This window comes from Grus americana, chromosome 1 (assembly GCF_028858705.1).
Source record: "Grus americana isolate bGruAme1 chromosome 1, bGruAme1.mat, whole genome shotgun sequence".
In the NCBI taxonomy this organism is placed as follows: domain Eukaryota; kingdom Metazoa; phylum Chordata; class Aves; order Gruiformes; family Gruidae; genus Grus; species Grus americana.
Genome location: NC_072852.1, coordinates 150,846,136 through 150,864,364, shown reverse-complemented (window position 1 = coordinate 150,864,364; position 18,229 = coordinate 150,846,136). Strand labels below are relative to the sequence as shown.

General features: G+C 43.8%; 1 protein-coding gene across 6 annotated transcripts in view; it reads left to right on the top strand.

The window, feature by feature from the left end:
- The window catches only part of ST6GAL2 (ST6 beta-galactoside alpha-2,6-sialyltransferase 2), a 191,950-nt gene that overhangs the window by 154,283 nt on the left and 19,438 nt on the right, over positions 1 to 18,229 (top strand). For all 6 annotated transcript variants that reach the window (XM_054830484.1, XM_054830512.1, XM_054830473.1 and 3 more), the window contains 4 exons: positions 4,608 to 5,610; positions 9,807 to 9,904; positions 13,040 to 13,141; positions 14,233 to 14,407. In XM_054830484.1, the coding sequence (XP_054686459.1) occupies positions 4,608 to 5,610; positions 9,807 to 9,904; positions 13,040 to 13,141; positions 14,233 to 14,407 (1,378 nt within the window). The remainder of the gene's footprint in view (positions 1 to 4,607; positions 5,611 to 9,806; positions 9,905 to 13,039; positions 13,142 to 14,232; positions 14,408 to 18,229) is intronic.

Sequence of the window (18,229 nt, the reverse complement as noted above, 5' to 3'; positions counted from 1 at the left end):
CAAATTAATTTAACAATAGACAGTGTTGAAAGGGAGGAATGTTTCAAAGGAATAAAAAAAAAAATCTCCCTCATCCATCTCTTCTCATTTAAGAAATAGTCAGGAGGCCTACTTCAGAAATATTAAAAGTGCTCCTTGTTGCAAAACAATGGGCTATATAAAGGGAGGGGGAACACATTGGTTTCTTGCATCTTAGCGTAGCGAAATGAAATTTCCCATAAATGGGTGCCGCTTTTGGAAAATCGGCCTTTATTTTCCATGGGGAATTGGCTTTATTTCCTGGGATGCTTCAAAGATACCCTTGGGGCTTGCCTTTCTTTTTCATAGCCGCTGCTACTACTTCTATTAAGCAAATAAGTAAGTCTCTCCCTTTCTGCCCACTTCACCGGTTTGTACCTTGCCTCATGCTTTCCATGGCTATCATGCAAGTAACCTGACTGGGTAAGAAGCAAGCCCTTCTCCATGTGGTACTCAGAGCTTAAATCAGTTAATGATTGAAAAAGCCCATCAGCTGGGAGATATGTAGCAAATTGAGAACATCAGCTATTGGGGCAAACAACTTTATTACTTCTGCTGAACAGGAACCTGGGTTGGGTTAAGCTTTGGCTGTTTTCCCCAGGTGCAGACTTATTCCTCTGGTCCTCCTTAGCTGGAGCTTTGACTCCAGCCATCTCATCGTCTGTAAGCAGGGAGGATTATTACAGCAGGGGTGGTGAAGTTGGAGACAATAAGCAACGTTAACGATAGTTTTAAAATTTGTGTAGAATCGCTTTGACAGCTTGAAAGCTGTATGATGAGCATAGATGAGAGAGGCGGAAGTTTCTTCCTGAAGCATCCAGTGGACTTCAATAATTACATCTATGAAACCACCTGGTTTTCTTTATTTAGCCAGTGTAATTCATTACAATCATCATTTCTGGTTTCCTACACAAACGTTTTTGCCTTTGCAATCGAGTGGTGCTTCCTTCAGGAACACGGGGCCTGAGCCCAAGCACATCCCCAGGCGGTACCGCGGGAGATTCCCCAGTGAGCAGCGGAGGGGTCTGCTGCCAACGGGGGGTGGGGAGCACTCGGAGGGGCTGCCCTCCTCTCCCAGACATTCCCAAAGCCAGGGACTGTCAGGTGTGAGAAACCGCAGGGGCTGAGGGGGAGAGGACTGGATGTTTAGTGCAGAGGGAGATAAGATAAGCTTATATTTCTCCGGACTTACTGCGGCTTTCTGCGCACAACCTTCAAGATCCTGTGAGGTTGTAGGGGTCCTCTTGCAACTAATACAGTAATGACCTTGAATTTGCTTCCAGCTCAGCTGTACTGCTGGAGGACAAGGCTTTTCTTGTGAGCAAAAAACATTAAAGCAGCAGAGAGATTTGCCTGCATAGCTCCGGTCTTCAGGAGATTTGAGTATCCTTTTTGAGGCCCCACTTGCAACAAGGGATTGTAGATAAGCTTCTGCAGTAGTTAATGTGTAAAGTTTTTGGATTTATTCTCACTGGTGCCTCTCCTTTTGCTCTCAGTGTTGACAAATACACTTGCTGTATGCTGATTTTTTTTGTCTTACACAGATTACCTTTTTCATGCAGCAAAAAATTATCATGTGCATGCTCGTATGTTCACGCTGACTAAGATGAGTGTGCTTTTATGACCTTGTAAGTGTTAGGGGGGGAAAAATTCATTTGCTTTGATTGAAAAATAATTAATAATGCAATTCATTCCTTTTTCAGATTGTAACCTGAATATCAAATTTAGGAGTCCAGACTAATTCTGCATGCTGAGGCAGTCTGCTTCACCAAGCACACGCGATCACAGGCAGTTAGAAATGTTCATAGTTTCACACCTGAATTAAGAGTAAACCCTTTCTATTTCTTATCACCTTCTGGCTATAAGATACAACAAAACTTGGAATAAATTGAGAAAAACATGAGATTTTGTTATGGATTATGTTTAAATGGTGTTTGGACTTGTTACGTGACTCAGTGGAAAATATTAATGACCTCTTCCTTTATAGCTTCGACTTCCTGCAAGCTTGTCTGTTAAAAAGATTCTGCAAGATGCTTCCTTTGCAGATCCTGTAAGAAATGTATATTCAGCGGGAGAAACATCTGACTGAGCAAAGACTAACTTACACAGTGGTTTGGAAGCCACGTGTTGAAAAGTGCTGGGGAAACACAGCAGGGAAAATGATAAAAAGGGATGAAAGCAGTTCAGATGGGCAAAGAATGCTGATTTAAAAATGCAAACCATCTGAACACTGATGAGTGGGCAGGTTGCAATAACTTCAGGGCAGACCTAAGTTGCACAACAGTCATATACTGTAAGTCGACTCCCACAGGACATTGCCTGTAGTGATCTAAAATTGGAAGGGGTGGGGGGGAGCATCAAGGTGCTGCAGAGAACAAACTTGCAGCAGCAGCAGAGTGCAAGTAGGAAATGGGTCAGCTGGAGTAATTGCTTTTTTTCCATGTGGTTTGCGTGAGCCAAGCCAAACGTGTGCGGAGCACAGGGCTATCACACTCAGGAAATTTTTTTTTCCCCCAGTATATTAGAAATGAATGTGGTTGCAATGAAACTTGGTCATCCAAGTGTGACATGAATCCTCTCTCTGTTTGGACACTGCCTTGAGTGCCAAAGTCAGTTTGCTTTTTTTAATGTTCTAGGCTTTGTCTAGATCATTAAAATGGACTGTGTTTGGAAATGTAATGCTGTGGCCTCACATTCCCAGGAGGTCAGCAGAAATGCAAGCCCGAAGTATCCCTGCTAATACCACCTGCGGTTTGTTCTCGCCTCTGCATTGTGGTAGGCAGTCTCCTCATTTGTGCTGAAACAACTGGATGTGTGACCACACTGAAGTGGATGAAAGGGCTGACCTAGTTTAAAAACAACCAAACCAAAAAAACCCCTCTAACATCTATTTCTCCACCCTAACTCCCCGCTGTATCAGTTTACTGGTCCGGTTTGTAACATGCCAGCTCTGTACGCAGGGGTGTTGGCGGTGGTGGAGGCACGGTGCAGGAATGAGGGACGGAGCGGCGAATGTAATTGCCAGTTTCTTTTTGATGTGAAAATACAGCCTTAGTTACAGCTTCGGTCTAAAGCGTGCACTCAGCTTTGATGTACTTTAGCAGCTTGCAGAAAGGTGATAGCGTCTGGTGAGTGTGATTTTGGTCCCTCCTGATGGTCAGGTATAAGCAGGCAGCGTGTTATCAGAGGTGCGTGGAGCTGTGTGTGCCCCTCAGAGCGGCGTGGTGATGCGATGGTGGCTCCGGAGGCACAAGCTGCTGGTGAAATCTGAGTCTGCCCCCACTCCCCTTTTCTGATCCCAGCTGGCTGGTACAAGTGGCTGTTAAGTCCCACCATTAAGCGTCATTGAAACAAACTGGGTTAGAAACAAAAACTCCAGAAGAAGGGGCTTATTTTTAATCCAGATCAGGTAAGTGATCTGTCACTAAGTAGTACGCTGAGTTACACTGCAGCATAGCAACCGAGGCTGAGGATGACTGTGGTGCAGGGAGGTGAATGATAAGGCTTATGATAAGGAAGGGCTGGACTTCCTTCAGCCAGCTTTGCCACCGATGCCCACACCACTTGATTACACAAGTGATTTCGTGTAAGGGCGTAGTGTGAACGATGGTCCTGCAACGTGTTTGTATTTTCCTTGGAACGCAGCTCCCTCAGTCAGACTTTATTTAATTTTGGACCATGCATCCCTCCAATAATGCACAAGCTGTCCAAAATCCCCAGGTATTAGTAGACCGCGAATTTCCAAGTCTAGATCTGACATCTCCCTCCACCTCCCCTTTACGTAAATCTCTGTCATTATCCTATAAAGGCATGTGTTTAGTTAGTTCTGCCAGCCCTCCCCCTTTTTGGAAAACACAAACCCCTCGCACCTTGGCGTGCAGAACTTCTTCACGCCACCTCAGCGCACATGCAGCGTCCATAGCAGAGGTACAACGGTCGCTCTCTTATTCGGGTCTGATCCTGGGCGGCACTCCCCAGGAAATGACGTGGCCCACTGATGCTGTGCCAGTTCATACCAGCCGAGGAAAAGAAAAGGCTCCCCTCCGACCTGCCGGTGCCATGCCCTCCCCTACTCCCCCTTGGCGATATCTGCAGAGCACCATCCTTTCAGGGCCGCAGGCAGAGGAGGGCTGTCCAGCTGGGAGTTTGTGGTCCCTGCCTGGTCCCTTTGGGGACAGGCTTGCTTGCGCTCCCACTGCGTAAGGACTTTCAGTGGCAAAAGAGAAGACAGCTGATACTGTCGCCACCGGGCATACAGGCAGGCGTGGGTTTTGCTTTTGCTGTCTTAATGCTACACTCAGTTTAGCAGAAGCAGGCAGGCACATGATCTCCCCGAAGGCAGGATCCAGTGTTACTGTAGAAACTGGCCACCAGCTTCTTTTGTAGCGAGCAGCTGTCACTGTGTGGTTACAGCCAAAGCGTGTCACTCCTACGGTGTCTGCAGGCTCTGGAGTTTGTTTCTGCTTCTGAATCCTCCGTGCTACAGCTTGGAGATTAATTCTGCACCTTCTATCAAAGCGTGTTAAAGTATTTCTGAATTGTATCTATTTTTAGAACCATTCTTGATTAATATTTGATGTTCTTTCCAGGTTTCATTTTCCTTCACCAATACTTCAAGGCGCAGAGGAGCTGGTAAAGGCATTGCCATGAAACCTAACTTGAAGCAATGGAAACAACTCATGCTATTTGGGATCTTTGCATGGGGTCTGCTTTTTCTGGTGATATTCATCTATTTTACAGATAGCAACACTGCTGAACCAGTTCCCAGTTCCTTTTCTTACATTGAAACTAAGAGGCTTCTGCCCCTTCAGGGCAAGCAGAGAGTCATCATGGGAGCCATACACGATCCATCATTCTCTGAAACCATTGATGGGAATGAGGTACTTCTTAGTGAAGATCTCTTAGGTACGTTTAAATCGGGGACTGGAAGTATTAAGAAATGGACTGACTTGGAAGATGCATTTAGAAATGAAGATGAATTTTTTCCACCCCAGATAGGAAGAAAATCAAAAAGTGCTTTCTACCAAGTGAATGATGATTATTTATTTGCTGCTGGTCAGCCTCGGCCACACAACCACCTTCAAGAAATAGCAAAACTCATCTCAGCCGATGAGGTTAATCCAAAAGTAAATATCTTACCGAACAACTGGAGTCATCAGAGAAGAATGAGGAGAAGGAGCACAAAGCACAGGAGAAGCCAGATGCTTGACGAATCTGATGACTGGGATGGGCTATATTCCACAATGTCGAAATCCTTTCTTTACAAGCTTTGGAAAGGGGATGTCTCTTCCAAGATGCTAAACCCTCGACTGCAGAAGGCAATGAAAGATTATTTGAGCACCAATAAGCATGGGGTGCGGTTCAAGGGGAAACGAAACTCCAAGTTGACAGGAGACCAGCTATTCTGCGAGCTAAAAGAAAGGGTGAATGTGAAAACAATAGATGGCAAGGAGGCTCCCTTCTCCACTCTTGGATGGGAAAAGCACGTTCCCCAAATTCCACTGGGCAAATTGTATACACATGGCTTTGGGAGCTGTGCCGTTGTTATGTCTGCTGGTGCAATACTGAACTCCTCTCTAGGGGATGAAATAGGTGGGTGAAATGCATCTATTCATGTGCAGCTACATGTACATGCGTGTATTCATGTTTGTCTTTCAAAAGGTTCGTTCTTCTCAAGCGTAGGTCTGCAAAGCTTGGCTGTTCTCTCTCACCAGCGTTACATGAGTGTGAGCTTATGGACTTCAGTGAAGCTGTTCCCTTTCAGGACAATATAACTGAAAGGAAAATCAGGCCTGAAGCCATAATTTGATTTAAAGAAAACAATGATGCCTTCTTATCTTATTACAGCTTATAGTATAAAGGAGGCACCCTTTTCGTCAGATCTGCCATATTTCACATTTTGCTCCAACGTGTTTATTTCTTCAGCAGATTAGAGCCATGTTTAGGTTTTATTCCACAAAGCTGTGTTGTACCCGTCTATATTTTGCAGTGGCTCATGGAGAAACTGCCTGTGGTGTTGCTATCCCAGACTGAGCTTTGTCTCCATGCCAAGAAGCAGTAGAGCATCCTCCTCTTCTCTTGCATGGTTAGAGTTCACAGACATACAGAATTCAGACCTTTGAGCAGCCTCATGTGCTGAGGTCAAGTCCCCTGACCTCTTTTCCAAGAGTGAATTTAAATGAGTTGAAGTATCTCCTGTTGTTTTTCCATTGCTGCACCGAGTCAGTGAGGTTGCAGGTGCTGAGATGTCAACGCCACACAGAATTCCCCACATCAAGGTGGGAGTTTTGTGGTAGCTGTTCAGAAAGGGCTTGTGGAGCCATAAAACTAATCCAGGTCAGTTTTATTTTTTCTTTTCAAAAATGAGTGTTACTACTCATGTTAATATCTCAGTAGTTCTTCATTTTAGTAGTACACGTGCAGTATGCTAAAATGGTTGAAAGAAGGATGAAATGTATGTCTCAAACTTACTTCTGGAGCAAGGAGAGTTATCTCCTTCAGCTCTCTATAAAAACCTTTTGATCTGCACTCATTAATCCTCCCATCTTCCAGGACTTCACATCCCAATACCTGCTTCATCGCACTGTATCATCTCTTTGACACAGATGGGTTTCCTTTAAATCTCTGGGCTCTATTCGAGCTGCTATCATTATCAAACTACTCTAATAGGCTTCTAGCACAGCATGGGTGCTTGACTGTCCTGCAGCTAAAATCATACCAGGGTAACCCTCAGTTTCACAGGAAGCCCCACTGATGTAGAAATCTTTGGGGTAAAAAAGCTTAACAGTTCCTCCCTTCTCCAATGTGTTAGGCTTGACTGAAACAAAATCTTCTGTCAGTGTTCCCCAGTACACCCAGTTTACACCAGTATGGGGTAGTGCTGTACTGGAGAATCCATAGCACATCATGACGTATTTACATACTACAGCATGCATCATGACATACTTGCACACTCAGGTGCAGCCCAGGTGTGGACTTTGGTGCTTGACATGGTACCTGGGGCCCGTATGCTCCTGCGTGTACCCATTTTCTTGGGAACCCTCTGGGCACAGAAAGTTTATGCCATTCTCTGAGGAAGAGCTTTTGATTTAATTTAGTGGAAATTGTCATCTGATGCCACCTAAAGGGAGGAGATGCTGTTCTGTAACACCTACACAGAAGTTTCAGATCTCCTTCTACCTGTTGTACAGGGAAGTGTGTGGGGCAGCAGGAGTCACAGAAGATTTTTTCTAAGTGTCCTCCAGGCCATGGGCAGGTACTTGTGACTGAGCAGAGAATTGGGGCCAACTGACTGCTGAAAGCCATCCCAGAAGGGCCTGGTGCAAACCTATGGGTCTTAGTGGTCAGCATGGCTCCCGGGAAGCGCTAAGACGCGGGAGACATTGTGCCAGTGTTTCCCACTTTGGAAAATGGAAGCTCCAGCATCTGATTGTATTATTATTCCTATGGGGAAGAAGTTCCACTTCCCCTGCAGAGTCTAGATAGTGTGTGTTACAGCTGAGTTCTTGGCCATGCCTTCCCACCTCCCCTCTAGTCCTTGAAAAAGTGAGAAGAGCCTGACTGGGAAGAGAAAGATCGGACTGTTCGAGATGCTTTTTCTCCCTGTGCATTCACAGCTGTAGAACACTGTCCTCTCCCAGAGCTGGCAGCAGGGCTACCAGCTCTTGGTTGAAAATGCAAGCAAACCTGCCAGTTTGGAGGCACCTTGGGCAACTGGTGGTGTATCCGCAGGGGCACAGCCAAGTCTGCATCATTAGGGAGTGGGGAAAAACACCTCATGCGTGAGTTCGGGTTTTTGGGCCATGGGCTGTACAGGCTTGGTTGATGAAGTTGGTGCAGGCAAAAGACTTTTACTATTTACCCTCCTGAAAGAAAAAAAAGGCTTAACAGAGCAGCAGCAGAGGACCTTTCTCTTCATAGGCCTTTAGCTCCCTCTTCTGTGCTCCTATTAGAAACGCAGACAGAAATGTTAATTTGTGTCCTGCCTTTGGCCCTCCTCCCTCCCATCACTCCGACTGGTTTTTTTTTTTTTTGAATGAAACTAGATATGGAAATACTGTGCAAGAACAGCAAACGCTCCCATCGTGATCATGCTATTTAATAGGAGACCCAATTATTTTGGCATCATCAGGAAGGGATCTGCACTCAAAACCCAAATGTTTTGTATCTTTAAAATAGTTATCTCCAAATACTTAGTAAGATTAAAATCAGTTGACTTAAACCCAGCTGTTATCAAATCAGTGTTAGGCTGTGTCCTGATCATATATTTTATGGTGAAGGAAAAGTGTTTACTATTGATATGAAGAAACAGCATGAATAATGTTGGAAACGCAGCACACTGTCTCTCAAGTTATGAACCATACAACTCCCATTTCCCAAACCAATTCCCAGTTCTCAGTCAACAGATTGTCAAAAAGTTGTCAAATGCAGGTCCAAATTTATGTTCTTAAATTCATGCAGGTTTCAAGTATAAGGGACCTTTGGTTTTCTTTTCCGTCTCCAAAAATGTGGAGTACCTACAGCTTCTATTGACCTCATGTCCTCTAGCTCCTATGCAATCAAGATGCTTACGTTTAGGCAGATGAAGGCTAGGTGTTGAGGCAAGGGTTATCCCTGCATAGGGACAGAGACGAAGCCTCCACTCCTCCTTAGCTTCTGAGGAGTTGGGCTCGGGTGACATTTGGCAAAAATCTCTCTTTTCTGATGCAACATGTTAAAGCAAACAGGTATGGCTGAGATCGGACTGCCGACTTCATGTCACACAGCATTTTCTTGTCTGGAGTACAAGAAGTGTGGAGTAAAGGTGTGAAAGGACGGAAGATCCCAGTTCGGTAGGATCAGGCCTGAACTCCATTGTAGCATCTTGGTTATCTTTGGAAGCTTCTGCCTTCTCTATTTTTGAGCTGCAGACAACCACTGCTTCCATCGATAGAAGGGACAAACGTAGACCAAATAGGGGGCTATTGACAGGGACAGCATGTTTCTGGGCAATGGATATAATGTCTTACTCTCCCTCACACCTTTTGGGCTTTGAGATCCTCTTAAAAGAGGCTCTGGGAGAGTGATTATCTTTTATCCAGCGAAGGCTTGCACATAGTGTCTACCCTTGACCCATACTTGACCTATAGCTGCTTTCTATTCTGCATGACTCCGAGGTCAACAGCATGTGGGGAAACAACTCTGACAGTTCAGCTCTGTTAGATCTGCTACCGAGGGCTCCTCAGGTTTCTGTATGTGAGCAGGTTTGTGGGCTGACTTCTCTGCAGAGACTCTTTAAGACTTCTACTGACCTTGAGAATAAGTACACGGTATGATTAATAGGTTTGGGGTAGTCTGAGATTTTCAGGTATTATGAAATACCTTGAAGCACAAGCTTATCGTTAAGCATTTTTATACATTCAAATGTTCAATGAGATATCCTCACAATTAACATGCTTTTGCATGGAGTAATTCTTTGTGAATTTTGCAATAGAAATAGCAAGCAATTGTGTGTACTGGGTGTACTAATAACCTTCCCACACTAAGTTTATCCAATTAAGAGAAATATTTAATTATTGCAAGCTAAATTAATAGATGCTTCTGTACTTTTTCCAGTGGATTTTAATAATGTTAATAATGTATGGCAGATGCAAGAGGATTTTTGTTTGCATATAGTAGAATGTTTATCATCCTTAGAATATTAAGATTAGGAAAGATGTGTAAGTTTTGCATTAGTTTAGATCATTTGTTTTACTTTTCTGTTCTATATTACTAAGAGAAACAAATTACCCCCTCATTTATGCTCCTAGATTCTCATGATGCTGTTCTAAGATTTAATTCTGCTCCAACACGTGGCTATGAAAAAGATGTTGGAAATAAAACAACGATGCGGATCATTAACTCTCAGGTAAGATCTTCATTTTGTGAATTCAAGTCAATGTCACTTCTGTACAATATGACATTAAATTAATAACTTCTGAGAAAGTGTTGGGTAATCTGGGAAACAGCTAGTGATTTAACAGTCATGATGTAGAGCCGGTAAAAGTTCTCCCTTACAGGGATGTTCACACTGCTGTCCGTGTAGAGTGATTGCAGTAGTTACTTGATATCCTTGTTTCAAAGAATTGGTTTGTAAAGTTTCTCGTGTGTCCTACATCTGTAAAGGCTCTGCAGAATGCCAGAGCCGTCAGTACAGAAGACCTTCACCACACTGCCTCCGGGATCTTCACAAAGCCCAGGCTGTGGGGATCCCAAAGCTCTTTCTCTCATATTCTCCAGTTCCCCAATTATTTCCTCGCTGGAAGGCGAAAGAAGTGGGAACTGAGTTTCCTTCATGCGTAACTTTAGGCAAGTCGTCGTTCTTGAAAAATTTGGAATGAACTAGTAAAAAACTTCAGTGTACACTGGATGTTATACGTAAGGTCAGTTTGTTCATCTGAATGGAAACAGAAAATGGAATTTTCTGCATATGGTTGTCAACAAATAATTGTGCATTGAGCTATAGTGACACCTTATGGTTAAGAGCAGTTTTTCAATTTTGAACAAGAATGAAGTCTGGTCTTGGACAATCCAAGCTTCTTTCCTCTTTATGAAATGCAGCCAAAAAGCAACAACAGAATTCCTGTGAAATTTTATGACATATTGAAATGATGAGTTTAATTAGTCAACACCAGTAGAATGGTTGGCCATGTAGCATGCTCTATATATACTGATTCTTGCTGAATGAGAGCAAATTCTTATGAATTCATTTTTTCTTCCTCTTCTTTGAGTGACTGCCCATGCAAAGTCCATCCTTGGTGGCTGTGTTCTCTGTGTGTATAAGTTCTTGTTCTTTGCCACCAAAGAGAGGACTGTTCACTGCCATTCCTTTCATACTCATTTTGTAGCTGTTTGTGAGGCTGTAGGGCAGAGTAGATCTTTGAAGTGATCTGAGTCAAATATGCCCCCTGTCTTCTGCTTAGAGGAAGAAAGCAGAAATATCTTACTCTGGATTTAGTGCTGAAATCAAGGTATCGGAGAACATTGATCTTAATGTCATTTATTTTACTACCTTTTTTTTTTTTTTTTGACTGTTCTTTGTTTTACTGTTAGCCCAAATGTCCTGGTTGCTGACCATGCCTGAACTCCTGTGCCAGGCAAGGAGGAGGGCTTAGAAACTCTATTTAGTTGACTCGTCTCACTAGGCTCCCTGTAGGAGAAGAGAGAAATACCTCCAGGGAGTGATCTGAGCTTGGTTAGCTCCCCAGCAAATTCAGAGAGACTAAATGGGTAAATTAGCTGCTCTCTGCAGCAGGCTGGGGTCCTCCTGGGTCCTGGAGCTGCTGCAGAACACTCCCGCCAGGGTGGCAATGGAGGGTCCCATGGTCTTCTCTGCTGTGCTGTACGTTGCTTACTCTCCAAAAGGCCTTTCAGAAAAACAGGACACAGCTAAAATTCAGGCCGGGTCAGCTCATACAGCTTCCTCACAAACATTTGCATTCTCACCACCTTTCTGCTCCTTCAAAGAGGTCAGAAGCCCCCCGTGGTGCTCTGGCCACCTGCTGAGAAACTGGCCTTCCCCTCCTGGGAGAGAAGTCTGCGCAGCCCACTTGATAGAAGTTGCTTTCCTTACCAATACTGAAGATGAGTTACCCATACAGGTTTACTGACCCTCCTTCCCTCCTCACTGCTGGAAATTTCTGCATTCAGTTGATTAAAAGGCTGCTGTGGCCCTCTTCTTCCCTCGTGTTTTCTGCTGTGAAAGCCCGAAGGACGTGAAGGAAGCCAGTGCAGCCACAACAGATATTGTTATTCAAGAAGAAACTCATCTCATACATATGAATGCGGGCTCACTAAGAGCAAATTTGTGTGGACAACACCTCCAAAGGACTCTTGCTTAGTGAAAGGCAAGTAAGAGCTCCTTTGTGTGATAACTGTGGAACCGAGCTTTTAAAAGCTTGACCTTTTGGTCTGTTTACTTAGTACTCTCAAAAAAGGAGTTTACGTTCTCAGGCAAAAACTGCTCTGAGAAATGGAGTTGGGGATGCTGATGGCAGCACGACTAATTCTGTTCTTCTTGTAGAAGGCTGATGGAAAGTCATTAAGCTCAAAGTTTATGGTAGGAAGAATATTGCTATGGTAACAATATTATTTTTCTGAAGAAAAATATGCATAATCAAATATGGCTCATTGGATCCTAAAGGGAAATGAAAATTAGTACGAATTTATTTGTCTGGAATGTTGATTAGTTTAACAGCTGGAGCCAAATTCATGCTGTTTCAACCAATGCTGAAATCATTCAGCTCAATCCTGCCTGAGATTGGATGCACCAGGGATCAGAGAGATCTGGTTGGGCATGGAGGGTCCGGGAAGGGATAAGCCAGCAGGAGTGAAAAGAAAACTTCCAGTGGGGCGGGAGGATCAGGCAGAGTACCAGGAGATGCGGGAGGGAGTTGTATGAGAACAGTAGATCAGAGCAATATGGCAGTTCCTTCAAAAATAGCCCTATCACGTGTCTGTTCATGGAATTATTTTTTCTAGGTATACCAGCTTTTACGGTCATGGTCTAATTTGTCTTTTTGGAGTTAGTTGAAATGAAACTGTCTTGCTGTTAAAATGAGACAGCAACCAAAATGGGGGGGACCAGGAGAAAAAAAAAAAAGACATTATCCTTGGGGGCTGTAGCCTTTCGAAAAAGGCTGCTCTGTGCCCAAGAAGAGGATCCTGTGGGCAGGCTGAAATCGAATAGCTTTCATTTTCAAGTTCCAGAATACACAGTAGTGTTGATATACAATTATGCAACATCTCAAGTGGTCCCATCACATTCCTCACAGATGGAGAGTAATTCAGCCTACTGCTACTTCAAACTGTCATGAGTGCTGTTTATGGCTAAGCTCCTTTTTATATTTCTTTTTAACAAAACAAGATGCTTAAAGTCAACCAGAATTAAAGCAGAACAAACAGCAGTGTGGGGAGGACTGTTCATTTTAGAGAAGGATTTTGCCATTTTTCTGGATCCCACTTGTTTTTAACACTGTGCAATTCTTTACATCTGTGTTTACAGATCCTCACGAACCCAAACCATCACTTTGTTGACAGCTCCTTGTACAAAGATGTTATCTTAGTAGCCTGGGATCCTGCCCCCTACTCTGCAAATCTGAATGTGGTAAGATGTCTGCTTGGACCTTTCTTCCCAATCAGTCTGAAAGCACTGGAGAAAATGAATGTATTTAGTACTGCAGCCTCTTGGTTCTCACTTGTCACAGTGAACCCCAAAGTCTACTATTTCTGCGTGAACTGGTCAAAATTGCTTTGTTGGTCAAAAGCTTTTTAGTAGGCAGCACTTGTACTGGAATGGGCTGCTCTGAGATGTTAGGATAGAGGGATGATGGGGGTTTTTTGATAAAATATTGCTATTTTCACATAACAGTGAGTTTTCTGTGTGTTTGCCAAGGAGAGAACATTGCTAGATTTCAGAAACAGGTTTTATCAAGAAAGATGAAGAATTGCATACATTTTTTCCCACCTTCCCCTCTGCCTTCCCAGACGAAATACAACACCCTAATGAAATCTCTCTTGGCGCCTTCCCCATTTCTCAGGCCTCCTCCCCACCAGTCTTGCCTTTGTGTCCACTCCCCCAGAGCCATCTGTGCCCCGCCGCCCGCCCCCTCGCTGAGAGCAGCAGACGTCCATCTGGTTGTCACTGGGGGAGTCTCTGCTTTGGCTGGTGCTGCAGCTCCAGCGGACCACTTGATCTGATGGTTCTTGGCAAGGGGAGCTCAGAGCTGAGCAGGCTGCAAAGTACAAAAGTAGACCTTCATCTGCTGAACTAAAACTCCCTTAGCAACAGATGCCAGAGGCTGCCTGTCTCCTACGCAGGCTGCCGTCAGCCTGCTTCACCTGCTGCTGCTGCCGCCAGCAGGGACAGGGACACTTTCAGAGGAAGATTCACCCAGGTCTTGCGTCAAGGCTCTTTGAACCCCTTGTTTAATGCGGACCTGTGAGTGGGAGATGAGGTTGGCTCGTCCCGCTGCAGTGAATCGCTACTTGGGAGTCTCCGTATGAAGAAAAGAAACAGAATAGCCCAGGGTGAGGACTGGCTTCCTAGGAGAAGCGTCCACCAGTGCAGGCTGCTTTACTACCTTTGCTTTTGTTCTGAGGAACCCTAAAGAAACTAGTCCACGTTATTTTGCATGTAGTGTTGAAACCACACTGGATACCATAAGATTATAAAAACTCTTACCTTTTTCCTCCCAGTGGTATAAGAAGCCAGACTACAATCTGTTCACTCCCTATGTACAGCATCGCAGGAAGAATCCAAACCAGCCGTTTTACATTCTCCATCCAAAGTTTATATGGCAGCTCTGGGACATCATTCAGGAGAACACTAAAGAGAAGATACAGCCCAACCCTCCTTCTTCAGGTTTTATTGGTAGGTGTATCAAAGAGAGGCCCGGTCGACATGTTAGATTAAAAAAAAATAAATTGTAAATGCGTACATTGCATGAGGATCAAGTCCATATACATGTACTGTTTGTTCTTGGTGCTCTATACAGAAACACTGAGTAGCTAAAACACATAGTATGAGAACTGAAACAGTTGGGTGAATTTAATGTTCTGCTTTCTTGCCCTTTGCATCCATAGTATGCATACCAGATTTATAAAACATACATCTGTGAGAAATTTGTATTATTCCATAGTAATTTATCTACTCAATTCTGAAGCTCTTTGTTGGGATCATAGAGCAGAGATGCATCAGACAAGCGAAAGCATATGGCAGATCATACAGAGAGGGTGAAATCACTGACGCAGTCTGACAGGCCAAGTGGTATTCCCTACACAGGTCAACGAACGGGATTTCCTTTGCCCTGTCGTGGCATCCTGTGCTCAGTCTGAAAGTGCCCAAAGTATTCCCCTTCTTCTTACACTCAAAGGAATAGAGTTTCACTGTACTTTTTGGTCCTTCCTTAGCATTTCTTGGGGGTAATTTGGCACTCTGCCCATAGTTCATACAACATAACAACTTATCTGATGCATAGTGGGTCCCGATCGTAAATCTCTAAAGCATGCAAGTAGCCAGAGCAGCAAGGCTGGATCTTCTTTGCTCATGCTTCTAGAGACACAGAGGGCAATAGAACTCCAAATACCATCTTCCATTTCGGAAACTGCTTCCTTTGCTTCTTGACATTGTGATACTGGTCTGCGTATTTGCTGCAGGCAGAAAATGCTCTTATCATTATTTCTATCTGAATCTGAAAGTGAAGATACCTGAGATTGCACCTGACACGGGAAAGCCAGTTCTGAGCACTTATCTTGGGCTCTGTGTACAGCAGTGACATCCCATGATACTGTGGAGCCCACCAAAGGCCTTAGGGAGGGTGCTGAGGCTTTCAGAGGGATGACATAAAGGTGTCTGGGAGATGCCCATCTATGACCTGAGTGGGTTGTGCTTACCTGGAGCATGAGTGGAAAGAAGAGGAGGAGGCGGCCTTGTGTGTTGGAGGAGGATGGCTTGGCAGTTGGTTACTTCTTGAAGTGAGATTTTTGGAACCTGCTTGTAAAAATTCATAAGGAGAAGTCTGCTCATGTGGAATGATCTCACCACAGCATTCACATTTTGTAAAAGCATTTCTTGGAGTAATGTTGTTGATAAAAATAGGTTAACAGCTGCTGATCATGAGAATAGCGAAGAGGATCATTGTGCTGTCACTCAGTACTTCCACCATATATAAGAAACACTTCAAAAGCTTTCTTTGAAGAAGTGGAGTTAATTTCACTGTAAGAATAGAACAGTAATCTTCAACCCCAAATCTAAATGTTCCTGACAAAAAATATCCTTCAAGCAGAGAATGCTTTGAAAATATAAATCATTAAACAAGCAAAAACATTAACAACAAAAGCTGTACAGATAAATATAGTCTGTGTGTGTACAGATGCAAATTTGGTTCCTTCACCTCTACTGGGAATTTTATTTATATTGCTCTTTTCTAAAGGAGATGCTTAGACATTTTGGTAATGCTATTATTAGCTTTAAGAAAACAAGGCAGTAAGATAAGCTTATTGGGAGTCATATCCACCTCATCTGATAACTAGCTACTGTTCTTATAGATGCATTTTAAATATTTTAATAGGGAGAGGCTTCCTATTTTAGTAACCTTATTGAATGGATGTCTACGCATTGCACGTGTAACATAATATAAACTGGGACACAGCACAGAAACAGCAACCGTGTATTGTCAAAGGTGGACATAAAGGGCAAGATAAAGCATAAAAAATATAATACAGCTTGGCAGATATCTGAAAAGTCATGTTGGTCTTATGATCTTATCTCTCAACAACTCATGCAGCAAATACCCAGTTGGAACTGAAGCTGGCAGACGCAACTGAGTGCGCCTGTATGAAAGGCGTATCCTGAATGTCGAGCTGATTCTTACAAAATCTATAAAATTATTTCCTATAAAATTAATAGGAAGAATGGGTAAGTGATGACCATCATAAACCATGAGTGTCTTAATTTCAACAAGATATGGGAAAATGGTTTATTAAATGGCCACACTGCTAACACCACTGTGCTCAAAACAGCTATGTGAAGGAAGGTAGGCTGTTGTTAAAGAGAGGTTATGAATTTTCACAGGCAGAGGGACCTGTGTCCCTGAATCTAAGCTCTTTATAGCAGACACCACAGTGATTCCTTTCAGGATGTCGCGAATCTTTTAGGGTGGTCTTAGACTGTTCCTTCAGTAATTACTTTTTTCACCTGACAATTGTATCTATTTCTGCTGCTTAGCGCTATTTATAAGAAACTGAGTCTTCCCAAAGGGAGGATGCTTGGTGGAATGCGTTCTCACCGCGTTCTTCTGCAGCAGTGAGTCACCATCCTTCAGCGGTGACTGATGTCAGGGGAATCTTTTAACATTGTTAATAACTGTATTAAAGTACTTAAGTCACAATATTATTAAGTCTCTTGGAAAAGGGGCCAGTGGGTCATTTGTGGGGAAGAGGTGGTCTCTTGCATGCTGAGACTTCAGGGGAATGAGAGAATGAGAAGAGGTAGGATCTTTTTTCCCTGGTTTCTCCACCGCGTGAGAGCTAGCGAGAAGAATGTTCTTCTGCTTCCTTTGGGTTAAGGGATGCCCTGTGTCGGCATAAGCCCCTCCTGGAGCCCCTGGTTCCCCAAAACCCTATGTACATCAGCTCTGCGCCGGCATGTTGGTGAGGAGGGGCAGCAGCACTGCAGTAGCGGGTGGTTGGGGTGAGGGAAGCCTAGCGCATCCCAGCTGCAGAGGAGGGGAGAGGAGAGGATGGGGAGAGAAGCGTGGCACAGAGCGGGGCAGGTTGTGCTCAACAGGTTACATACAAAATAAGGCACAGGTCTAGAATGCTTTAGTAATATGGCATTTTGTGTACACTCACTGTTTAAAGCCTTTTAAATACGTCACTGCTTCCGGCCACTTCTGAGATGGTAACATACAGCACACAGGCACTACGGAGGTCTAAAACAAGGTGAGATGAATATTACCCGACACAGATCAGCTTCCTCCAAGAAGACGTCTAACCTGTAGATGTTTCTGTCTTCGGTTTTCTTCTAAACAGCGTGTCAGCTCGCAGCAGCCCATCTGTCACCGGTGTCAGGCTGCACCTTAACAACGCTACACGCAGACCCACATCTGACCGCAGTCTTTTCCGCTATATTTGTTATTACTTGAACATTGTTTTCTACCCAACCTAGTGACAGGTGTAAGTTCAGGACATCGTTGAATGTAGGCTGAATTCATTGCCTGTGAAATCGCGTCCCGTTTGCTAGGTTCTTCTGGGGCTATACCATGTCTAGGAAGAATTAGCTTAGCATAGTTAAGTCATCCTTTAGTGTGGTATTTTCTAGTGGATCCATCTCAAAGGCTATGAGTAATGACCAAGACAACACAGAGATTGTTGGTTTGGGGTTTGTTTTTTGTGGGGAAAGGTTCACCAGGGTAAAAGAAACCTTTTATTTTAATCTAGGAGTCTTTTTTGTCTTGTTTTCCGAGACACTCATGTAGACTTTCCCTGGCTTGTAACTTTGCCTTAGGTGGCATGTCGTATCTGAGCTAATGTCACTTCTCATTATAAATTATTTACTCTCTGTCTCCCCAATCTAATCCTTAGATGAGCTTTGAGAAGCTGTTCTTGCATATTTTTGCATCATTTTTGCAGCTGCCACCTTCATGCTTTTAAACAAAACTCTGCACAGTATTCTCAGCATCTTGCATTAGCG